This window comes from Xenopus laevis, chromosome 5S (assembly GCF_017654675.1).
Source record: "Xenopus laevis strain J_2021 chromosome 5S, Xenopus_laevis_v10.1, whole genome shotgun sequence".
In the NCBI taxonomy this organism is placed as follows: Eukaryota; Metazoa; Chordata; class Amphibia; order Anura; family Pipidae; genus Xenopus; species Xenopus laevis.
Genome location: NC_054380.1, coordinates 35,165,090 through 35,191,499, shown reverse-complemented (window position 1 = coordinate 35,191,499; position 26,410 = coordinate 35,165,090). Strand labels below are relative to the sequence as shown.

General features: G+C 39.2%; 1 protein-coding gene across 6 annotated transcripts in view; it reads left to right on the top strand.

The window, feature by feature from the left end:
- The window catches only part of LOC108717815 (adhesion G-protein coupled receptor G6), a 104,913-nt gene that overhangs the window by 6,049 nt on the left and 72,454 nt on the right, over nucleotides 1-26,410 (top strand). For all 6 annotated transcript variants that reach the window (XM_041564405.1, XM_041564404.1, XM_018265175.2 and 3 more), the window contains exon 2: nucleotides 7,957-8,057. In XM_041564405.1, coding sequence (XP_041420339.1) covers nucleotides 7,957-8,057 — 101 coding nt within the window. The remainder of the gene's footprint in view (nucleotides 1-7,956; nucleotides 8,058-26,410) is intronic.

Sequence of the window (26,410 nt, the reverse complement as noted above, 5' to 3'; positions counted from 1 at the left end):
CTGCGCTACAAGCTCCAACTTTTTTTGTCCCTCTTTTTATTTCAAAAATGTTGGGAGGTATGCATTATCCAGAAAGATCCGATAGTCTCCCATAGACTTCATTTTATCCAAATAATCCAAGTTTTTTTAAAACGATTTCCTTTGTCTCTGTAAGAATAAAACATTACCTTGTACATGATCCACACTAAGATATAATTAATCCTTATGGGAAGCAGAGCTATCCTATTGGGCTTTTTTAATGTTTACATGATTTTCTAGTAAGATCCAAATTACGGAAAGATCTGTTATCTGGAAACCCTAAGGTCCCAAGCATTCTAGATACCAGGTCTCATAACTGTACTGCAGAGAAAAAAGAAAAGCATTTTTCAAAATTTTAATTATTTAATTAAAAGGAAGTTTATGAGAGATAAGCGTCCCATAATTCGGAATATTCTGGATAAAATGATAAAAATGGGTCCCATACCTATAATTCAAAATATAAATATCTGTAGAAATTAAATCTATCAAACGGTAAACGCTCACAATGTCAGTTTAGGGCATATGCCTTTGAGGGTTGTTGGGTCATCTTGAATTTATGATCCTGTATCAACACATGTACCTTTTGGGACCCATAACCAATCGCTGTCTTAATAGGTGCAGACAGAGACCTGGAGGTAAAAGTAAAGAGTAAGTGAGGGGACTGTAGTAAGTTAGGGGGTTTGTCATCTTATGAATAAATCAGCTCTGTGCCCTAAATCTAATTAAAGCCTTTATTAGGCAGGGCTATTGTTGTCTGTTATACGCACATACCATTAGTCCGTTTCCCATGAATTTGCATTCTTATTAACTGACTCACTGAATTGGGTTAATTATACAGTAATACCGTCAGATTAGTAGTAACTAAGTAAATACATGATTAACAAACCAATGATTTGACAGTACAGTCACTAGGATTTTGCCCAGAATGTGTGCTGTAAGGTTTCGCCCTGGTGCTGTATTGTATTTGGTTAGCGAACATGGTGGGCTTTTTGTTAACTCAAGTCCTGTCAGGTGGTTCAAATTTGGCATCTGGAACTGATGTTTTTGTTACATGTGCTTCATTCTCATTGGCCAGATTTTGTGGCTTTTGCCATAAGTTGATACGTTCCTGCTGCGCATAGTGAGTTAATCAGGCAGGGAAGGAGAAGGGAGGAATCACAGTATTCATAAAAATCTTCTTTGTATCATCCAGTTAGAATTTACTGGGAAGGCTTTATTAAGGTATAATTTTGCTGATCACTACAATCTGATAAATCGGATGCTGCATCCTGTAATCACATCGTCACATCGCTTTTCTTAAAAGTTCAGGTGTTTTGGTTTGCTTTTCCTTAACCAGCCTTTTCTAGCCTTACCAATTCTGCCATCAACTTTCGGGGCAGAAGAACTGTTTTTTGAATAATTGACCTATTATCGGGCAAATTCACTAAGATCCGAAGTTGCGCCAGTGACAGCTTCGCCACACTCCGCCGCACTTCACCAGGCGTAGTTTTGCCAGCGCTACGCAAATTCATTAAAATGCGAAGTTGCACTCAGGGAGGCGAACGGTAGCGAAGTTTCACTAGCGTTAATTCGTCAAGCAAAGCGAAGTTACGCTAGTGATGCCTAATTTGCATACAGGAATACACTACACAAGCTGGGAAAGCTTCATAAAATAAAATAGAGTTGTTATTTTGCCCTACTCATGTGCCCACTGTATAGTTTAGGTGCCATATGTTAGGAAATGTAGGGGGGAAGGAGGGTACCCCCAAAAAAAGTACGATCTTTTTCAGCCTTTCACCCTTAAAGGAGAAGGAAAACTCCAAGACAGTTTATTGCCAACAGATTAGCCACAATAGTGCAAGATAGAACGCAATATTTATTCTGCAGAATGCTTTACCATACCTGAGTTACCAGCTCTAGACACTGTCTCTGTTTGTTTAGGATAGAAGCTGCCATATAAGCTTGGTGTGACATCACTTCCTGCCTGAGTCTCTCCCTGCTCACTTACAGCTCTGAGCTCAGATTACAACAGGGATTGGAGGAGGGAGGGGGAGAGGAGTAAACTGAGCATGCTCAAGCCCTGCCCTGGAAGTTTATGCTGAAAACAGGAAGTCTGATACAGAAGCCCATGTGTACACAATAAAAGGAAAGAAATGCTGTGTTTCTTTTGACAGAGGACTCAGAGCAGCATTACTTTGAGGGTTTACTGGTGTATTTATATAGACCTTTCTGATAAAGCTTAAATAATTTTAGCCTTTCCTTCTCCTTTAAAAAAGGAAAAGACGCCAACGTTTTTTGGGACTTAGAAAAAATTTCAACTTTTTTTGAAGCAAGCCCTATCTACTCTATTGCACTTCGCCTGGTCTCAGTTGGCGAAGGCAAGTCTGGCGCAAGAGTTAACGTTCATGAAAATCCGCAAGTTAGTGAATTAGCCTAGTTCGCCATATCGCAACTTCGCCTGGTGTAAGGGTGCGAAGTAGCGCTAGAGTAGGTCCACTTCGCTAGTGAATTTACGCGCTTTAGTGAATTTGCCCCATCTTTATTTCTAACACAATTCTAGCATTTTGTTGTCTGCATAAAATATGTTTATTCACAGTACTTGCAGGCAGGCATACAGAATGCCACACTCTTTATATAATGCAAAATGATATGTTGCCAGTGGCTGTTCCATAGCCGTTCCTTGGTCAGAATGCCATATTAATCTGCTGTCCATGGAGGAATGCATGCCAATTTCATTTTTCTTATTGAAATTAATATTGTTCTTTGTGTACATTTTTTATTATGTTATCCAATTCACTCATTAATTAAAACAACATTTATTTTACTCTTTTGCCTTCCTCTGTATCAGATAGCAGTTAGGCAGGTTAAAATAGAGTTCAAAGGTCAAACTGTCTTTTTTCAACATAACTTATTATGCTACTACTATAAATAGCTTTTCATTTGTATATGTTATAGCAAAGTTTTGCTCTTAAAGGAAAATTTCGGTGTGAAAATAAAAACAGGCTGTGCAAAATAAAAAATGTTTCTAATATAGTTAGTTAGCCAAAAATGTAATGTATCAAAGCTGGAGTGACTGGATGTCTAACATAACAGAACACTACTTCCTGCTTTGCAGCTCTCTAACTCTGAGTTAGTCAGCGACTTGAAGGGGGGCCACATGGGATATAACTGTTCAGTGAGTTTGCAATTGATCTTTAGCATTCAGCTCAGATTCAAAAGTAACATGTATGACCCATGTACCCCCCCCTCAAGTCACTGATTGGTTTCTGCCTAGTAACCAATCAGGGCAAACCATGACAGCTGCAAAGCAGGAAGTAGTGTTCTGGCTATTATGTTACACATTTAGTCACTCAAACCTTTTTACATTACATTTCTGGCTAACTAACTATGTTAGAATTTTTTTTATATCACACAGCTAGTGATGAACGAATTTCTCCAGTTTCGCCGAAAAATTCGCAAAATGGCCAAAAATTTGCGGGAAAATCGTGAAATCGGAAAGTTTCACGAACAAAATGTTAAATTCGGACATTTTCATGGAAAAATCTTACAAATCGGTAATTTTCACGTAAAAATCGTGAAAATCGGACATTGTCACGAAAAATCGGAAATTAACGCCTGCGTCCAAGCTGATGCTGGCGTTAAAGTCAATGGGCACTGAATAGTGTTGACGCGTGCCAATTTTGACGTGAGCAACTTTTCGGATGCGCGCCCAAAAAAACTTTGAATTTCGCTGGCAAATTTATTCGCCGGCAGCGAAACATGGAAATTCGCCACAAATTGTGCCAGGCGAATTTATATACCCATCACTACACACAGCCTATCTATTTATTATAAAAAAAAAATAATTTTTATACCGAACAATTTTTGTAAAGACTCAGTGACATAAGAGTATTAATCAAATCATCTTAATTAAACAGTGGTCCAGAAGACACATCTGTTACAGGATTTGTATTACTGTCCTGTACTTTATAATTCCATTCCTATTTATATTATATCTTGTTAGGTAACACTGGGCTGTGGCGGAAGTTGCATCTTTATATGTATTATACAATTTGGTTTAAGCAATAAGTTTGGCACTGCTAACGACCGCTACCTGTTGACTTTGGGGAAGATGCTCAAAACCTGAAATACTACATTAAAATAACACACAGTGATTTGTGATTAGCATAACATACACAGCTGTCAGTCTATTTGGCACCACAACTGGAGACCTTAGATGTATGACTCCTTTCATGAACAACTTGCAGTTTTGGCTTTGCCATATAAGTGAATAGAAAGCACTGTTTGCTCTCAGAGAATCTATTATCTCTTGCGTCACAAGAACGGGTGCCAATCCTATGATAGAACGGCACATTAGCTACTTAATCTTCTTTGGCACTTGGCAGAACTGTTGCATGAAGAACGCGACTCTGAAGAAAGCAGGGATTCAAACCTTGAGAAAAATATTTATGGTAGTATAAAACGATTAGTATGAATCGTCGTGTTTCAGTCAGGAGAATAAACTCCAAATATAAAATCCTGCTTCATACCTTAATATTCAATTTAACTGGGTAATGAAATACAATTTTACACTCTATAATGCTAATCAGTCATCTACAGTAGAGTGATGAGCTGCATGTACAGGTATTTACAGTACATTTAAATACATCTGTACAAAGTTTATCTACAGATAGCTGCTCATTCTCCCATTTAAATAAGAATACAGTAGAGGAAGTCTACTTCTTCATTAAAGGGGTAGTTTAACTTTGAGTTATATATTGTCCCTTTCTTAGTAACTTTTCAAATAGTTTTCTTTTTTTTATGAATTATTTGTCTCTGTATTGTGCATCTTTCCATCTTTGGTGTTGTTGTCACTTCACTGACCCCTGCAGCCAAAAAACTATTGCTCTGTAAGGCTACAATTGTGTTAATGTTACTTTTCGTTTCTTACCTTTCACTTCTGTCCCCGTCCAATTACTCTTCCAGTTTCTCATTCAACCCGCTGCCTTATTACTAGAGTAAGTTGGACCCTAGCCACCAGATAGCTGCTAAAAATCCTAAACTGGAGTGCTGCTGAACAAAAAGCTAAATAGATCAAAAACCACAAAAAAAGAGAAGACAATCGGAAAGTGTCTCATTGTGTAAGAGTTAATTTAAATGGCGAACTACCACCTTTAATTGATTTGCATTTTTTTTAACCTTAAATTCAAGACAAATCAAGAGCTACTGTATCTTAAAGGTATACTGTCATACAAAAATTAAATACGACTGTTTTCTTTTGACGTAAAATGTGCAAATAGTTTAGGGCTTCTAAAATTGCACCCCAAACAGTTGCTAATATGCACAGAAATGTATCAGCTGTTAGATTAGAAGTTAACAAGCAGTGAAAGGATCAGTGTGTGATTGCAAAGCTTTGCTTACTGTTCTCACATTGACTCATTCATTGGCTAAGAGAGCAAGGTCATGTGCGTAGTAGGCAGAGGAATGGCAGACTCCCTCGAGTTGCTAATAAGCTGTACATTGAGACAACATATCACTGTGCCTAGCATATGCATTCCACTATTGACACAACGATAGAAGAATAGAAGATTTTGTGAAATGACCATGCCTTTAATGGAATAAACTGATAAATATGCAGTCTTTCCACATTCAAGCTTTAGCATACAATCCCAGGGCCCATCGTTTACCATATTATCCAGGTAGAAATTTTCTAAAAATTCTACCTGGAATGGTAAACTAAGGGCCCTGGGAAATTATATAAACTTACTTTGCCTTACCAGCCAGCAATCTTTAACTGTAACCTTTGTATTGCAGTCTGGAATCATTAGGAAAAAAACATATTGAAGATAAATACTCATTACAGTTCAAACAGTATCGATCTCAGGAATATGCTACCAGGGCAGGAGAATAATGAAAGACTTCAGAAAAAGTTCAATCAATCTGTCAAAGATGGATGGGCTAGAGACATGGCGGATGAGGGGTTTATGAGGGACCAGACAGCATCATGGAATTTGTCTGGTTGCAGTATGAAAATTTCCATCATAGATCAATCTGTCAATGCATCTGCGAGAAGAGCACATCAAGATACCTCTAAAGCTGGCCATAGATGCAAAGATCCGATCTTTGGAATCCTCGAACGATCGGACTTCCCCATCTTCCGACCTGCCACTAACCATTCAGATCAAATAAAGTAGTAAAAGAACAGATCAGCCGATGTTCTGCCCCTGACAGCAATTGTACAAAAGTTATGTCTGACCAAAGGTAGTGACAGTCTCCCACTGAAAATCGTACGATCTGCAATACATGCAGAGATATTATCAGCAGCCAACAGAAATCTTTTAACCTGTCCGATTGACCAAACAAATCCTCGATTCGTACCATCGGATCTTTTCGTCTATGGCCAGCTTAAGTCTAAGCAAAACAACTTTCCAAGGGATGAATTCATATGCCCATAGTTTAGCCTAAACTTATTTCCTTACTTGCTCTACTCTGTCTTGACAAAGCCAGTGTTTGTATTCCACCCCAGCATATCATTGATTAAAGATGTATGTATGCAGGGTACTAATTATTTATCCTCTAAATGTGTATTTCTCAGTAGGATGTATAGCACAGTGTTCCAAAATGAAAATTGCTTTGATTACACAGAGAAATCAATTATTTTAGTCTCATTAGAACACCTTTTCTGATAATGTTAACTACTTCTTTATACCAAATGCTACTGCTTGCATTGTGATTTATTCTTATTTATATACAGTGATCTGACACCTTTGTTTACACTAAACTGTGTTCCTCTTCGGTGTACACCACTTGTATTCTTTAGTACTGGGTAAAACCTTACAGGTTTACTGCTAGACTTTTAGGGATGGGGTACGATTTTTGAGGCTAGTTTTTGGTGTTTATGGGACTTGGGATTTATTGTTATATATGTACTGCTTTGGTTTTTCTGTAAAAATTACTGTAGAACCCTAACTATATAACACGTCAGTATACAACACAAACGTTACATTTACCCTTTTAGTGACATTTACCTAGGGTCGAATATCGAGGGTTAATTAACCCTCGATATTCGACCGTCGAAGTTAAATCCTTCGACTTCGAGTATCGAATTGAACGATTCGAAGGATTTTAATACATCGATCGAAGGATATTCTTTTGAAAGGAAAATTGTTAGGAAGCCTATGGGGACCTTCCCCATAGGCTAACATTGTCCTCGGTAGGTTTTAGATGGCGAACTAGAGGGTCGAAGAATTTTCTAAAGAGACAGTACTTCGACTATTGAATGGTCGAATAGTCTATAACGATTTTTAGTTCGAATCGTTTGATTCGAAGTCGAAGGTCGTAGTCGAAGGTCGAAGTAGCCCATTCGATGGTCAAAGTAGCCAAAAAAACCATTTGAAATTCGAACTATTTTTCCTCTATTCCTTCACTCGAGCTAAGTAAATGGGCCCCTTAGTGTTACCAATAAACATGTGCATCCCAAAGCGCAACCCAGAAACACAGAATTTTAAGCACCGTTTTCAAAGGGGATTGGTTGCCAATGTTATAGCATCTATGTTGGTATATAAACCTCCCTAAAGTTTGCTCCATTTTTATAGTAACATTTGTTAGAGGAAACATTTCATAGGTTGTTGTGGGCTGCTAGACCTGGAGCAAACATTGTGTCTTTCATTACATTAACAGTGTAACCATTGAAAAAGTGTGCAAGCCTTCAGTAAGGACCAGAGAATGGTACAGTGTGAACAGGTCATTTTGAAAATAACTGTGGTCCTGAGTCATAAAGTACCTAGATTACAAATTTTGATTTTAATTGAGTCCTGAATGATTGCCATAGATAATGGTAATTGTCATTTTGTGGCAACATGAGATTAAAGTGAGTTTGGCTCAATATGGTTATAGTTTGGGGTGAATACACAGAAAATAAACACCCTTTAAAACATATTTTAGAAGAAGATTTAATGTATCTGTCTTTTTTCTCAACAGGATATTTCAGATAAGTGGATTGTGGTGCAGTCATTGGAAATGGAAAATGCAATACATTCTACTCTTCTTTGTGGTGTACATTGCTTTAGTCCAGCATAATGGTGAGTACTGAGACTTCTATGCTCAGATATGTGTGTCTGTGTTTTAGGTGCCTACAAATATAACTTATTGTAACCAGAAGAGAGTGTATAGGTGTATAGGACATCACTAACATAACTTATGACAGCGCCTTATCAAGACCATGCTTTACATTTTATCCACGGCTTTTGTTTATTTTGAAGTATAATATACAGTAGCCAACATTATGTCATACTTCTATTGTCTGCTGAGCACAGAGGTACTGTAGACAGGAGGCACTTTAGGAAAATACATTGCAGAAATGTGTATGAATACAGCGACAATTGAGCCAATGTGGCTAAAACTGCTTACCTACCATTTTCCATATGGATCAATATGGTGTGTTTCTCTTTGAAAACTAGGGGCACTCTAACAACTTAGGCTACTCTAGGCGGCAGATTAAGGGTCAAATTGAAAATATACATTTTTTTATGGTCAAAACTCCTAAATTGAATTTTCAATTCTCCAAACTTGATCGATTGAATTTTAATTCAAATTTTGAGATTTATCATACTCAGGCCCTTTTATGAAATCAAATTCGACTATTCGCTACCTTAAACCTGCCGAGTTCATATATAAGTCAATGGGAGACGTCCAGGGACCAATTAGGATATGTTAGTAGGCTTCCTGACATTCAAGTTTATTTTGGAGAAAAAACTCGATTCGAGTTTAGTCGAATTCGATTAAAGTTTTCGAGTCGGTAAAATTTGTGTGAGTTTTAGATATTCAATTTTTTTATCAAATAACCCCCCAATTGAAATTAAAGTATATTTGAATTTAAAGGAGTTTAAAATGTTAATGTGCCTGTGTAATCATTTGCAAAATTAGACAAAGGAAACAAACAGAGGGCCAGATTCAGTTCAGTAAGGAATTCAGTTCCAGTTTTTTTCTCAAATAGATTTCAATAGAGTTTTCCTGTGATAAACCATGAGTTAACTTTTTCTGAATTGAGTTGCATTTCAAATTCAATCTCGCCACCCATGACTTTTCACATGATAAACCTTTTTCTCACTGAATTGAATCTGGTGTTAAGAAATTTATAAACAGCCCCCACCCTCATGTAACTTACAGTGTTTTCCTATCACAGTCACAGGTTTTCGGAATATAATGCAATCACAAAGATTGTATGCAGTGCATGAATCTGGAGAAAACAATATTGAATGCCCCAAATTTGAATAGCCTCTAACTCAGACTAAACTTGCACTTTTGTTCAAATGTTGTTATGATGTAGTATCATTTGGTGTGTGGGTTGCTAAACATGGAGCAAACGGTGTGCCTGTGAGATCATTTATTTCTTTTAAGCAGGTGTTTTTTTTACAGTACTTCTCGCTACTTTTGGCTTGGACTATTTCAGGCTTACATATAGAATTTTAATGGCTTTATTTTCAAATACGATTTTTATGAACTATCATTTGAAAGAATTTTGCTGACCGTATGAAGTGTGCATAGCCGTAAAGGTGCAAATTATCCATTTCCTCAGCTTTGAATTTCAGTTTTGTTTGAAAAACTAAAACTCCTTTTTTGCTGTCGTTCTGGTGGTGCCTCTAAACTAATTATGTGGAAACAATAGTGGCAAGTAAAAACAAGGAGTTCTCATGAAAACACACAGCCAGAGTATATATTTATAAATGAGACTGTAGTGTGAGGAAATCCTGTCTAAGATAGTCTGCATTGTAGAATAGAAGGGACACTGAGTGCTCCAGACTACTTTCACCTTAGATGAAATATAGGTTAACTCAGATCCATATCGTTTGTAAATAATGTGTGGGAAGGGATGTGATTGACAGAAATAAAATTTTTGGCTTGGCTGACAGATAGGAAACTCCTTGCTGAGTTTGATTTCTTAGGATTAAAACCAAAATAAAACTTGTGGCCAAACCAGTAAAAGAGTCTTATAGAGAAAAAAGGCCACGGGGGTAGGACTCATAGGTCGTAAGCCTTTCAATTATGTCAAAATTTTTTACGGAAAGTACACTGTACAATAAATTACATGAACTAGGAAATACCTATATGTTGAATGCTATTTTTGTACTGTATGTATCAAGTCTTTTTCGTTGACAGAGATACTGGTGGCTTGTATTAGTATCCCTGAACTTGGTTTTCAAAATAATACAAAAGCACAAGTTCTCAAAATGTCAAAATGGTATTTAGCATACCATTAGTAAAGGGCAACTGTACCCAACCATACAATGAAGAATTTTTAGCACTTTAGCACAGCAACTAAACCATGCAACCAGTCAAGGTAATTGGTACATTTGATTAATTAAATCACCTTTGTTCAGTATCACACAAATTATTTATATTGTCGATTATGTAAAAGTTGGTTGGATTCACTTTTCACTACCAGTTGTTTCTAATATGCTCTTTTAGGGGATTATTTATTAAAATAATAAAAATAAAAACATTTAGAGATGTGTTATGCCCTGAAGCTGCTAAAAGTCAGAATCCAAAAATACTCCTTCTAAAACCTGCTGAATTTGATCCGATTTCTTTCAAGTTTAATTATTAGTAAATTAGCCAAATTTGTGAATTGGAGTTGGGTCGAGTGTTTTTAATGTAAAATATGAGAAAAAATTAGTTTCAGTAAATAATACCCTTGGGGGCAAATTTACTTATGGTCGAATATCGAGGGTTAATTAACCCTCGCTATGCGACTGTCGAAGTTAAATCCTTCATTTGATTCAAAGGATTTTCATCCATCGATTTAACGATTTTTATTCGACCAAAAAAAGATAGCTAAGCCTATGGGGACCTTCCCCATAGGCTAACATTGACTTTGGTAGCTTTTAGGTGGCGAACTAGGGGGTCGAAGTTTTTTTAAAGAGACAGTACTTCGACTATCGAATGGTCGAATAGTCAAATGATTTTTCGTTTGAATCGTTCGATTCAAAGTCGAAGTAGCCAATTCGATGGTCGAAGTAGCCAAAAAAATACTTCTAAATTCGAAGTATTTTTTATTCTATTCCTTCACTCGAACTAAGTAAATGGGCCCCTTGATGTCATTTTTAGATAGAGCAGTGATACATAACTGAGGAATTTAAACTAGATGCAATTGCCCTGTAAAGGCAACTATAAAAGTGCAGACAGTTACATCACTGCTTAACTCTTCTGCAGGAGGTGCAGGAATTACCAGCTTGATTTAGCCTTTGATTAGTATTCTATAAAATATATATAGCACTTTTGCATTGAGCAAGATATCGTATGTGTTTGTCCCATGAAATACATTGCAATGATTAATGTTATGTTTATTAAGTCTGTTTTTGAGGGAGCACTAAATTTTATTTTACCACCTAGCTGTGACTAACTGTGAAGATCAATATGGACCAAATTCACTTAGAAAGTGGCAAATATATTCCTTGTTTAGTTCTATATTCCTTCAGTACAGGGAAGATTCAGTTTATAAAATCAAAAATGGAGGGATTTTTCACCATGCCGAAGAACAAAGATTATTTTCTGTATGAAAACGTATTATAGTTTTTAACAATCCTCCAGTTTATATATAATAAAGAATAATTGTTAACCAAAAAACAAGAAATATGTTTCCTTTTACATTCAATCTGCTCATTTATCCTATTCGATCCAACAATTAGCTGTTCGGGACTAGAGGCCTTCGCATAAAAAAATGAGCATTTAGGGTTATTCATAGCTTTAAATATACAGCACATATTTTTTGTCTCATGTAAATTGAGGTGGTTGCTTGCCTTATGCCTTACATCTGGCTGCTTTTATTGACCGGAGTGAAACAAAGTTCTGATTAACAAAGTGCACAGGCAAATATGTCTGGTATGGTCTGCGCAATGGATATAAGATGTAAGTATTCCACAAGACCCAGACTTAGTTTTCTTTACACATTTCAAATCTCTGCTGGTTTGTATCATAGAGTAAAGTTGTGTTTTATGGAAACATGTTTCCTTCTTGAGGCGGATGCAGATCAATAGTGGTATAAATAATTCCTGCTTCTTATCAATATGTTTGTTGCTGTATTCTTGAACACCTTCCCAATTTAAACTCATATCATATTTGAATAAGTAACAAATCAGCTTGTGTCGATTCTGAAATCATAACCAACATGGCCAGGCTGCATGTTAATATTCCAGGGTCAATGCACATAATAATTGACAAGAGTATTTGTAATATTTCCTTTGTTTAATAATATATACAGGATTATTAGAATACATACTGTATTCCATGGTCACTGCACAATTGGAAATGAATAAACAAAAAGACTTTCAAATATACACGTATGGGATCTGTTATCCGGAAACCCGTTATCCAGAAAGCTCCGAATTAGGGGAAGGCCGTCTCCCATAGACTCCATTTAATCCATATAATACCACTTCAAAAAAAATTATTTCTATATTTCTCTGTAATAATAAAACAGTACCTTGTACATGATCCAAACTAAGATATAATTCATCCATATTGGAAGCAAAACCAGCCTATTGGCTTCGTTTATGGTTTACATGATTTTCTCGTAGACTTAAGGTATAAAGATCCAAATTAGGAAAAACTTTATCCTGAAAACCCCAGGTCCTGAGCATTCTGGATAACGGGTCCAATACTATATGGCCATTTATTTACAGTTGTAATTATACTGCAACAAATGAGATCATTGGGACTGACCCTAAAAAGCCTGTGATGCCCTTTAAGGGTTTTCAGTGTCTTGTTGTTCTGGCCCATATAGATTTTTTAGCATAAAGGATACTTTTGTTGTTGGCTTCCACCTGTTTGAACCCATGTGTCATCCCCAAGTTTATACTGTACAAGTATTTTCTGTTTTGAATACATTTGAGGATTTGGCCAGATCCAATGGGGTAGCTGAATGTTTGGGTAGGCCCAAACATAAACATATATACATACATACAACAGGTATGGGGCCTCTTATGCAGAATGCTTGGGACCTGAGGTTTTCCATATCAGTGATCTTTTCATAATTTGGATCTCCGTACCTTAAGTGTACGAAAAATCATTTAAGCATGAATTAAGCCCAATAGGAATGTTTGCCTGCAATAAGGATTAATGATATTTTAGTTGAGGTAAAAAACAAGGTGCTGTTTTATTAATACAGAGAAAAAGGAAATAGTTTTTAAAAATTTTAATTATTTGAATGGAGTCTTTGGGGGATGGCCTTCCTGTAATTTGGAGTTTTGGATAACGGATCCTATACCTGTATATAAATATATATATACTTCTGGGGGTTTGTGTATGTGTATATGCAGAAGCTATTTTTGTCTCTATGACCAGGATAGCCAGATTGTTTTCCTTCTGCTGTTACTGCCATATGTCTCCAATCAGTACTTGTTGCTTATATACTGGCTGGCCCATAAAAGAGACAATACCGTAAGTTGAAAATAAACTACATGTATGGACTTGTTACGATGAGAATTCTGCGGGAGGCTATAAGCCATCTGGGAAAGATCAGGCTTTGCTGGAGTCAGTAGTCTGGACAGAAGAGATGTATTCATCCCAACAAAGAAAGATCTTTTCTGTACGAACAAGAGCACGAAATGTGTAACTGCTCAGTGTCAAGGAATTCGCAGTGCTGTAAAGCCACTGTGATCCATTTTACACAGAAACTGTGTAAGCTATTGGGATAAGCTTAACTGCTGAGGAGTCCAGAGCGTTGGGAAATGTGCTGTGCAGTTGCAAATATAGTGTACCTCTTGCAGTAGCCATTACATTTTTGCCACACATGTAAATTGTATTGATATTTGAAGTTATCAAGGAATTCCACAATTAGAAGGCGTGAGATGTTTCTTGGAAATATAAATCTGAAGATCGAATGTGGCTGATTAAATGTTCCTTGCAGCTCTGAGGTGACTTCTGAGGTCACAGTATTACCTATAACTGTATTGGTATTAACGACTGATCTTTCAATGTATGTATATTTTTATTTGTATAGCTCTCCTTGAGGGCAAAGCACTGTACAGCAGAACAATACATTAGTAGAAGAAACAGGGAGTCATTGCAATAATAAGTAAATAAGTATACAAATACTGGACACGTACATATAAAGTGTACATAAATATAAAGTATAACTACAATACATATTAACTGCTTATTGTCAAGGAGACAAATGGATGGAGGTCCCTGCTTCTTTGAGCTTACAGTCCCGATGGAAGGGTTACATACAGATACAGATTGGAGGGATATGAAGTGCTGTAGGTTACGGTGGGTGACACTGCCATATAAGTGCCAGTATGAAATGGCATTCCAAATATAAGGACTTTGATACTGGTGTGTACTTAAAATGTGTGACTTTTGGAATGAATCTTTTAACACAGTGCTGTAAGAATGATAATAATCAATGTAATGTTTATTGTCACCACCAGGCAAGAGTACAATTTTGGACATAATAAGCCCCTGTAAAATTGAAAAGAGCTTGTCAAAATACTGTACAGGTATAGGATCCCTTATCCGGAAACCCGATATCCAGAAAGCTTCGAATTAAGGAATGGCTGTCTCCCATAGACTCCATTTTATCCAAATAATACAAATTTTTAAAAATGATTTCCTTTTTCTCTGTAACAATAAAACAGTAGCTTGTACTTGATCCCAACTAACATATAATTAATCCTTATTGGAAGCAAGACCAGCCTATTGGGTTTATTTAATGTTTGAATTAATTTCTAGTAGATTTACGGAAAGATCCGTTATCCGGAATATCCCAGGTCCCGAGCATTCTGGATAACGGGTCCCATACCTGTATTAGCAAAATGTGAGTAGGAGGCAGGTGTATGGCAAAAATCTGCAATTTAAAAAAAAAGAGGTTAAAAATAAAAGATCATTGCAGAATGCTATAAATTATTTTTCACATGTATTTTCAGCTGTCTGATTTAATTAGCTTTATGTAAAGTAGAATAGTGGATTTTGTGGTAATAATATAACTTCCTTTCAGAGATCAGAGCTTTTGAGATTTTATGACTGCTCATACTGTAAGTTAAAGGGGTAGTTCACCTTTAAGCTATATTTTGCCATGTGATCAAAATAGGTAAATTCTTAGCAACTTTTAAGTTGGCCTTCATTTTTTCTTTTATAGTTTTTTAATTATTTGTTTCCTTCTTCTCACCAATCTGGCCACAGGTGATCGGTGTCAGCCATTAGACTCATTGCCCAACGTAGGTCTATCTCCTGATAGTTTCTGGGTGTGATTCTTCATCTGATTTTCTATTCCTAACCCTTGCCTGTTTTGACCTTGCTGTATTGCTGCCTGAACCGTCCCTTGCCTGTTATTGAACACTCTTCTGAATCCTGACTCTGTTCTGTGTTTCTGACTAGTTTTGACCCTGGTCTGTTATCCTGACTATGCTCCTGGTTCTGTGCTGCATTGTCTAACTGGTACTGACCCGGTCTGTTCCACAACTACATTCCTGATTCCTGATCCTGTACTTCATTGTCTGTTTGGTACTGACCCGACTTGTTCCACTACTGTGTTCTCTGTTCCCTGTCCTTCCTGCATACGTTACGGTTTCCTTGAATGCAATTTGGATAAATCATAAACTTTTATGTTGCATCAAAACCACTATAATATGGCATGTACTTTTCTCAATTCTGTAAAATAAATGAGAATCACGTTTGCATCTTTTTTTTTTATAATTCTTTATTTTGAAAGGATACAGAAAGAAAAAAAGTGTAAATAAAAAAATCTTGATAAAACCTCTCCTTAGTTTTCTTTATAAGTTGCTGTTCTATTGACTGTTAATCTAAAATAAAGGAAATTTTGTTTCATAAGGTGCAATATTTTATCATATATGCTTATTAAACCACCCAGCTAAGTAAACATGACACTTACAACTTCATAACATGTTAATGGAGATGTACGGTCACCACCCCGCAGGGAACCAGTGGCTTTTTTTCCCATCTATTGTGTTGTGAGTCATTTTCAAGACAGATAATCCAATGATTGTTGCAGATTTATGCCATGTTGAAAGAAAGAAGGTGGCACAGTGGAACATTTGATGCGTTTCTATTATAAAATGCAGTAGCTTGTCCTCTGGCACACAATAACCTCAATAAGTGTGTCAGTTACAGAGGCTGTGCTAGTCAACATCCTTTGTTGGTTACGCTCCCAGAGATCCCATATGATTTGCAAACAATATTCTATTGTAGAACATGGTTATAAACTTTTTGGCCAATTTATTTCTTCATTAATCAATGTCTGTAGGGTTAACTGGTACTGAAAAGATTCACTTTGTTCCAAAACACTGTGACAGTACTGTGATCTTTTAATTAATGCTACAGTGGCCTCTGGTTTATGGAGTCCTGCCAGGAATCAATTGAGTTCAGTTGAAGTGTCAGTAAAATATTTAAGTGATTTATAAAACCCTGTGTCATTCATGTCCTCCTAGTTTTAGTTTCCCATTCTTTAAAAACAATTTTGGGGATGTTGTAAAATCTACCAACGCTTTCTTTTTTTATGCGTTTTAGAATAAAGAAACATTCAGTTATATTTTAATTTTATTGAATTGAATTATAGATTGAGTTATTTTGAGTTACAGAAATGTACATCTACAAACTGTAATTAAGCAATGCACGGAAAATTTTAATTCCACCAGTGTGGCAGCAGCACTGATAGTACAGAGGGGGTAGGTGGAACATTGGCATTGCTTTGCACATTATTCAGGTTATCATCCACAATGGCAAATACCAAGGCTGTAGCAGGACATTTCACTTTATTATGACATAACAACATGTTGACCCAGCTTTGGATCTTGACCAATTGGTTCAATTAAAAGATTTTGGCAGGTGTTAGGTAAAATTGAGTGGGGTTCCCCATTTACTTATTTTTTTCTTATGCTAAACCTTAACTCATGCACCTTCTTGCACAAAGATAAAAATGTTGCTTCCACAACCTACTGCAAAACACATTTTGCAATTAGCTATGCTTTAAATTCTTTAAAGAAGTAGGCCAGTAATGTTGTACATTAAGTTTTGGGCTTCTGTACCTGCCCAAGGCAACCACAGCCATTTGGCAGGGGAGATCTGTGTCTCCAAAGATGCCCTCAGTACCCCCTCATCTCCTTTTCTGCTAATTCTGCAGATAATTACTACTTGGCAGCACAAAAACCAGTGCAACTAGAATCAGAATTTAATAATCAATCTGGTATTAGCATTTTGAATTAATTAATTGAATATTTTCTATTCAAAGAGTAAAGCCTCGCTGAAATTTTAGAATTTAGGTGTCCAGAATTACAGAGCAGTTCAGCATTGTTGTTCACCATTTTTAGCTGTACCACTTTTGTTCCCAACATCTATCTTGCTGATCAGCAAGCACTCCATATACACTGGCGAATTGTGAATATGGGCTACTGGGTATATTCTTGGTTGAGATTGATGGTCAGAATGGAAGTCACATGACCCAAAGATGGTAGTGTAGCTTTGCTTTTCTGGATGTGCAGTGAGACGCACAGTTAAGCCGGGGCAAGTATAACTGATGTGATTAGGGAGGGGGATGAAGAATCTGTGTGTTGGCGATAAAAATACAAATTTTCCAAGAGGTTTTACACCTGCTGAATATAAATTGTGGTGCTGCATTCATTAACTGAGAGATGAGAAATTAACTGAAATTTTAGGTGATAAAGTGTGTACTTACATAGTAACATAGTAAGTTAGGTTGAATAAAGACACACGTCCATCAAATTCAACCTTTTTAATTTTTTTAAACCTGCCTATCTGCCAGTTTATCCAGAGGAAGGCAAAAAAAACCATCTGAAGCCTCTCCAATTTGCCATATTAGACTTAAAAGAGGCAGAGAATCTTTTCTGTGAAAGACCAATCATTTGTATCAGGTACATGTATAGCTCTGAATCACCTTATGACACTCTTGACAGCTTTAGGAACAACTAAAGACTAATTCAGGAAATAAAAGTCTGTAAAATGGGCCAGGTTGACTGGGAACCCTAGACAACCACACTGACTATGTCACCCCTCCTCATGCACTCGCGTGTACAAGTGCCTGCATGTGCAGAAGAGTATGTGCACATTTGCAGAACAGTGCATTGCTGAAGATGTGTCGCAGGTGGGTGGACATAAGGGTAACAACTAGGGAAGGCTGCAGAAGAGGTACATGCCTGGTGCCCCTTTACATTTGTGCCCTAGACACGTGCCTCTTCTGCCTACCCCTAGTTTCTGCCCTGTGTGCAAAAGACAACATTTGAAACTGCCTGTTTAAAATATTTGTGATTTGTGAATATGGTGGGAAATGGGAAATGCGACACATCTATCTCCTGCCCTGCTGTTTTTTTTATACTGTCATCTGTCATATATTGCACAGCTGTTTTTTTATTTCTATATTTTACATGGTTCATCTTGCACTACATCTGCTCTGCCGCTATACTTAATTTAACATTTTTATTTTCATGGTAATACTTTTGTACTTACTATTTAACTAGTATGTTTTAATTTGGCTCAGTCTAAAAAAGTGGATCAGGATGCATTTCACTGCATGTCGTACCTGTATAACTATACATGTGACCAATAAAGAATCTTATCTTATTATCTTATCTTATTATCATCCACTTTAATTTTGTCTCAGGATTACCTCTATTGTGAATTCCCTCCTGTCAAGACCGCCGGGAGCGCGAGGAGTCGCGTCCGCTCCCGGCGGCGAAGAATTCAAGATGGCGGCGCCCAGTCAACCCACGTGGGTTCCGACGCCGGCGCCGTGGCGTCAGCGCGGCGCGACGGTCGCAGGCGCGCTGACGCTGGCGCAAGGGCACCAAATTCAAACATAAAAGGACGCCTGAGACGCCAAGATGGCGCCCGAAAATAGGATTCTGTTCCCTGAGAGTTTCCTGGGTTCCCTTGCTGTTTTCCCTACTTATATCTGCCTGATTTCTTGTTGTATTGACCCCCTGCCTGGACTTTGGACTTTGATTATATTCTGCCTGCCTTGTGACCTGTAGCCTGAACCCGATTACCCTTTCTGCTTAATCCCTGGATACCACGATCCTGATCCCTCCTGAGGGGCTTCCTCCTAGATCCGGACTACTCCCCAGAGGGGGCTCCCGGCTCCCTGACATTATTTTCGGGCCATGGATCCTTCTGAGGAAGCCACACCTCATGTCGGACGAGCGCTCCGCGGACTGGCATCCCGCATGGAGGACTACGAAAACCAGCAGGTTCGCATTGGGCAAGCACTCGATGTCTTGCTAGCTCAAGTGCCTTCTGAGCCTTCCACTGCTCCACCTACTGGAGATCCCCCCATGGCGGCAGCCCCTACGAACGCAAGCTACCCGACAGGTGAGCCTCGCATTCCACCATAGACTGGTCCACTGGGCAGATCTCTCGTTGGAGTTTATTTTGCCTGCAACATTGCCTTCCGTCAAAACCCCTCGAGAAGGTGAATGTCTCCTCTGCGGAATTAAAGATTTTGCCCTCCACTTACAAGGGATTTTCCGATGTGTTTTGTAAAAAGTCGGCAGAGTTCCTTCCCCCACATCGCTCCTACGATTGTCCGGTTGAACTCCTGCCAGGAGCTATGCCCCCCAGAGGGCGCACCTACCCTCTCTCTCCTGCAGAGACTACCGCTATGAAAGAGTACATCCAAGAAAATCTCCAGCGGGGGTTTATCCGCCCTTCTACCTCTCCTGCAGGGGCTGGGTTCTTCTTTGTGGAGAAGAAGGACGGAGGCCTTCGGCCTTGTATAGACTATCGGGGTCTGAATAAGATCACCGTGAAGAACAGGTACCCCCTGCCCCTGATTGCCGAGCTCTTTGACCAGCTGAAAGGGGCAAAGATTTTCTCCAAGTTGGATCTCCGGGGGGCCTACAACCTCATTCGCATCCGGGAGGGTGACGAATGGAAGACGGCATTCAACACTCGGGATGGGCACTATGAATATCTCGTTATGCCCTTCGGCCTATGCAATGCCCCTGCCGTCTTCCAGGAGTTTGTTAATGATGTGTTCCGAGATCTCCTAGGAAGGTTCGTAGTCGTATACTTGGACGACATCCTGATCTTTTCCAAGGACCTTGAAAGTCATCGCTCCCAGGTGAAGGAGGTACTCTCTCGTCTGAGGAAGAACTCTCTCTTCGCCAAGTTGGAGAAGTGTGTCTTCGAGGTATCCAAGATCCCCTTCCTAGGATACATTATCTCTCCAGAGGGATTTGAGATGGACCCCGTGAAGGTGTCGGCCATCCAGGAGTGGCCTCTCCCACTGAGTACCAAGGCAATCCAGAGGTTCATCGGATTTGCTAATTATTATCGACAGTTCATCCGGGGGTTCTCTTCCCGCATTGCACCTATCCTGGCCCTCATCCGGAAAGGGGGTAAACCCAGCCTGTGGCCTCAATCCGCCATAGAAGCCTTTCAGTCCTTGAAAGAGGCCTTCACGTCCGCTCCTGTTCTCCGACATCCCAATCCTGCACTACCCTTCTGCATCGAAGTCGATGCTTCTGAAGTCGGAGCCGGAGCTATCCTGTCTCAGAGACACTCCACTGATGGAAAATTGCACCCCTGTGCGTTTTTCTCCAAGAAGTTCTCATCCGCAGAGCAGAACTATGATGTCGGAAATCGAGAACTCTTAGCAGTCAAGCTTGCCCTTGAAGAATGGCGTCACCTCCTGGAGGGCTCTGAAATTCCTGTCCAGATTTTCACAGATCACAAGAATCTGGAGTTTATACAGTCCCTCAAGAGGCTAAATCCCAGACAAGCCAGGTGGGCCCTTTTCTTTTCCCGTTTTAACTTTGTTTTGACTTATCGCCCAGGTTCCAAGAATCTGAAAGCCGATGCCTTGTCTCGTAGCTTCACTCCGGTGGATCGTGACCCTGAGAGGCAGGAGCCAATCATTCCACCAGTCAAGATCATTGCCTCTCTGTATCCCCAATTTGCCGACCAGATTCTGGCTGGGCAGTCCTCGGCTCCTCAAGATACTCCGATTGGCATGGCCTTCGTCCCTCCAGAACTTCGCCTGGCCATCCTGCAACAAACCCACTGCTCCAGACAAGCTGGACATCCTGGTCCGGCCAAGACCCTTGAACTCTTGAGGCGCCTAGTCTGGTGGCCTGATATCCGCAAGGATGTAAAGGACTTTGTGGCTGCTTGTAATGTCTGTGCCACTTCTAAGCCTAGCCATTCCCGCCCCAGCGGGTTGTTACAGCCTTTGCCGGTTCCCTCTCGTCCGTGGACGCACCTCTCAATGGACTTTATTGTCGAACTTCCTCCCTCCGGTGGGAATACTGTGATCTGGGTTGTCATTGACCGCTTCAGCAAAATGGCCCATTTCATCCCTTTGAAGAAGTTACCCTCTGCGGTGGAATTATCCCAACTCTTTATTAAGTACATCTTCCGCCTGCATGGTTTCCCGGTGGAGATCGTCTCCGACAGAGGCACCCAGTTTACCGCCAAGTTCTGGCGTTCTCTATGTAAAGACTTGGGAATAACACTTAAATTTTCATCTGCCTACCACCCGCAGACGAATGGGGCAGCTGAACGTGTGAACCAAGCCTTAGAACAGTTCCTGAGGAACCACGTGTCTCTTTGCCAGGACGATTGGTCTGACCTCCTCCCGTGGGCAGAGTTTGCTCATAATAATGCATGTCATTCCTCCACAGGAAGGTCTCCATTTATGGTGGTGTATGGACAGCACCCTCAAGCCTTTCCTCAGGACTTCGTGTTGTCGGACGTCCCGGCTGCAGATGATCTGACAGCCCATATGCTTGCTATTTGGGCTGCAACCAAGTCTAATCTGGAGAAGTGTGCTCTAGTCCACAAGACTTTCGCGGATCGCCGTAGAAGGCCCTCTCCTCCCTACAAGGTGGGTGATAATGTCTGGCTCTCTTCCAGGAATATTCGCTTGAAGGTGCCATCTCCCAAGTTGGGTCCGAAGTTCCTGGGTCCGTTCCCCATCTTGGAGATAATTAACCCTGTAGCCATCAGACTTCAACTCCCACCAGAGATGAGAATCCCCAACGTGTTCCACGTCTCCCTGGTGAAGCCCACCGTCTCCAACCGTTTCTCTGGTGTCCAATCTCCTCCTCCTGCTGTCTCTGTGGAGGGTCAACAAGAATTCGAGGTGGAGAGAATCCTTGATTCCAGAATCTCCAGAGGGTCCCTTCAGTACCTCATCCATTGGAAGGGCTTTGGCCCCGAAGAATGCTCTTGGGAGGGACATCGTGATGTGCATGCTCCTCGTTTGGTAAGAGACTTCCACTCCAAGTTTCCCCAGAAACCAAGTCCCGGTGGTCCTGAGGCCCCCCGTGAGGGGGGGGTACTGTCAAGACCGCCGGGAGCGCGAGGAGTCGCGTCCGCTCCCGGCGGCGAAGAATTCAAGATGGCGGCGCCCAGTCAACCCACGTGGGTTCCGACGCCGGCGCCGTGGCGTCAGCGCGGCGCGACGGTCGCAGGCGCGCTGACGCTGGCGCAAGGGCGCCAAATTCAAACATAAAAGGACGCCTGAGACGCCAAGATGGCGCCCGAAAATAGGATTCTGTTCCCTGAGAGTTTCCTGGGTTCCCTTGCTGTTTTCCCTACTTATATCTGCCTGATTCCTTGTTGTATTGACCCCCTGCCTGGACTTTGGACTTTGATTATATTCTGCCTGCCTTGTGACCTGTAGCCTGAACCCGATTACCCTTTCTGCTTAATCCCTGGATACCACGATCCTGATCCCTCCTGAGGGGCTTCCTCCTAGATCCGGACTACTCCCCAGAGGGGGCTCCCGGCTCCCTGACACCTCCCAAGCGGCCTATTTATCCTGCTGTGTAAAACATTGGAAAAGCAATCAATCAGCAATTAGACAACAGTCAACTACAAGTTAGAAAACAAATGCAAAGATCTGAATGGTTGTTATGGGCAACATCACCGATGATGTTTTTCTCCACTGTTTTGCACAACAGGATAAATATGTCCCCAATTGTTCTACTCTGAGAAGATGCTTTGCTTTAATTGCATAGCTGTGTCTGTTTCCAAAGAAGATTGTTCAAGAACATCATTCTTTTTCAATTAAGCTTTGATGACTGAAACTGTGCAACTATTCTTAATTCCATGACCAGCATGTATGCTTTCATATCATTTCTTATTATTTTCATTTGTGGGAAAACTCTGAACCTTTTATTATACATAGTAAATTGTTGTTAAAGTCCACTTCAAATTTTCATGTTTATCAATACTTAATTGCTATTGAATTGCATGTCAATTGGACATTCAGTACAGGTAGTATAATACATATAAAAATTTACTTTTCTGTTTACTTCACTCTCCCTTCGGTTTTATAAAATCGTGGCTGTTTTAAATTAGCTTTTTTTTTTTTATCTTACCTTTATTAAGGTTTAGACAATTTGCAATTGGTTTTCATTTTAGTTGTTGTCTCTGATTACTAGGGACTCGCTTTAACCAGGTATGTATTTGGAAGTGTGAATGAATGTTGAATAGGAGAGGAAATCTTTAGAAATATAAGCCATAAAAAGTAATGCCTTACAAAGCATCAGTTTTCTCGTTAGCAGGGTCAGTGACCCCTGACAACCAAACAGCATTTGCAAAAATAAGGAAAATAATTTAAAAATTATAGCAGCCAATAAGATCTTTGTGTTTAAACACTAGACTACTAACTGCTTCTTATAGCAAACATTTGCAGTTTTTATTAAATAATCCCGCAAGTTAATTGATGTATTAAGCAGTCTAATGGCAGCATGTTTAGTCAGTGTGTTTATATATATATATATATATATATATATATATATATATACATACAGTATAGCCTATGCTTTATTTCTTTGAAACTGTTGAATGATTTGTGTGACAAGACTTAGCAATGTGCATTTGCCAATACTAATATAGCAGTTATATTATGTATTTAGCTTCACAATTGGAATTCGTGACATTCATAGCAGTTGCCATTCATTTAAATATGTATTGATGTTGTTGAATAACATGCAATCTTTGTCATAAAAAAATTGTACTCAGAACATATTTTAAATATTTTGTAATGTACAGGTTTGGGCATGAGGTGCTAAGATTAAAATATTCTGAAAAAGTAAACAAATTACCGTGAAGCAGTTAAGATTACAACATTAGTGCCTCTGATTTCATTATAAAGAGCTGTTGAGAGGATATGTACAAATACTCGTGGTGTTAGTACAGTACAGAGTTTTCCCAAATGAGCAAAATTTACAAGGTCACTGCTGTGCAGTATGTTGGTGCTCTATAAATGCATGTTAAAATAATAGTAATATTAATAAAAAATGTCAGCAATAAATAAAGGGGATGGGGTGGAATTCACAAAAGTGGTGTTAAGATTTTGGAGTTAAATGTTTGTTTGGGCCAGAAACATTTATTTGTATTTAATGTACCAATACCCCCATTTTTTTTTACTGATAATAAGTTGGAGTAAAGCAATTTCACCAGTTTAACTCCAACATTCTAAAATGGACATTATTATTATTGCAAAATGGAGTTAAACTGTTGTAAGTTATACTTCTGAATGTTGCTCACTGATTCAAAAGGTTGAGGATCCCTGCTCTATACTCTCTTCAATGAGAGTTTCACTCCAAAGCATGCCAAATGTCCATATTCACGAAATGAAGAACTGTGAATTTAACTCCAACATAAAGGGGTTGTTCATCTTCTTTATGGTGAAATATATATAAAGACTGCTTTGTATTTGTGACCTAATATTGAAGTTGAATTTTTCACTTTATGGGGTAAATTTACTAACCTGTGAATATTCGCCAGCGACGGCTTCGCAGCCATTGCAGCACATCGTCAGGCGAAAATTCGCTCTGACAAAGCTAATTTACTACAATGCGAAGTTGCAAATCCTAATGCAACTTCTTTAGAGGTCTTTGCTCTGGCTAATTTGCACATGCCGGAAATGATAAAGTTGAATGCACGTATATGTTGCAGCAAATACATTACATTACACAAGTCCAGAGAACCAAAACCTTAATAAAAAAAATAGAGTTGTTATAATGCCCTACACATGAGCCCAGTGTATAGTTTATGTTTCATATGTTAGGAAATTAGGGATGCACCGAATCCACTATTTTGGATTCGACCGAACCCCTGAATCCTTTGCGAAAGATTCGTCCTAATGCCGAACCGAATCCGAACCCTAATTTGCATATGCAAATTAGGGATGGGAAGGGGAAAACATTTTTTACTTCCTTGTTTTGTGACAAAAAGTCACATGATTTCCCTCCCCGCCCCTAATTTGCATATGCAAATTCAGATTCGGCTCTGCCAGGCACAAGGATTCTGCCGAATCCTGCTGAAAATGGCTGAATCCCGAACCGAATCCTGGATTTGCTGCATCCCTATAGGAAATGCATGGATGAACCCAGTTACCCAAAATGTAAGCAAAATTTTTAAGGATGCTTTTTTGGGACTTAGAAAATTGTTGCTCTAAAAATTGAGGAAGATCTATGCACTTCAATGCACTTCGCCTGGTCTGAGCTGGAGAAGGAAGCCTGGTGGAACAGGTAACGTAACAGGTAATCCGCATCTTAGTGCATTTGCGGAGTAACGTTCATTCACCAGAGCGAAAATTCACCTGGCGATAGAGTGAGAATGAGCGCTAGCGTCTGTCTCTTTCACTAGCGAAGTTACGCCTACGCCCATTAGTAAATCGGCGAAGTGCCTGAAAGTGGTAATGCTGGTGAATCGTCGCCAGTGTTTTTTACTTCATCCATTAGTAAATTTACCCCTTTTTTCTGAAGCAGCTGGGGGGGGTCACTGACTGTAACTTTTTTTTAAAATTGATACATTAGTTGATACATTTCTTATCTCTGTGCCTGCTGAGCAAAATTCATGAGTCTCATTAAAGGCAGCTGGTAGAATTGATTCAATAGTTGCTAATATTCCACAGATATTGCTGAGAAATGTATCAACTTGTAACAGTTTAGAATCTGCTCATGGATTACGGAGCTGCCAGACTGGAACACCAGAGACACAAACAATAAACTTTACAGTTCCGTTTTGGAAAACTGGTAATGCAACCGAAACTGGAAAATTTTCAGTTTACTCCACTTTTGGGAATTCTTTCATTGGGGTCTTCCCCTGAAATACTGTATAGCAAGTTGGCAGAAGCACCAAACATCCCTCATATTTGGGGGACGTAGGATGCATTATTCATTGCTAAGTTATAAGGGGGAGCTATGTAACACTGGAGGTACATATAAAAGGAGGTTCATTTGTAGGGGTGCCTGGCAGCTATTCGAAATGATATTTAAAAAAACAAAACATTTTTACTAAATGAAATCTAAATTTCAATAGATTTAACCAAATGTGCTGTTGGTTATTCTCACAAGCAGTTTGACTGGATGAGGTTAGGCTACATAGCCTGCTGTTACTATTTACCTATAAACATATCTGCAGTGTTTATTGTGGCCTAAAACATTTT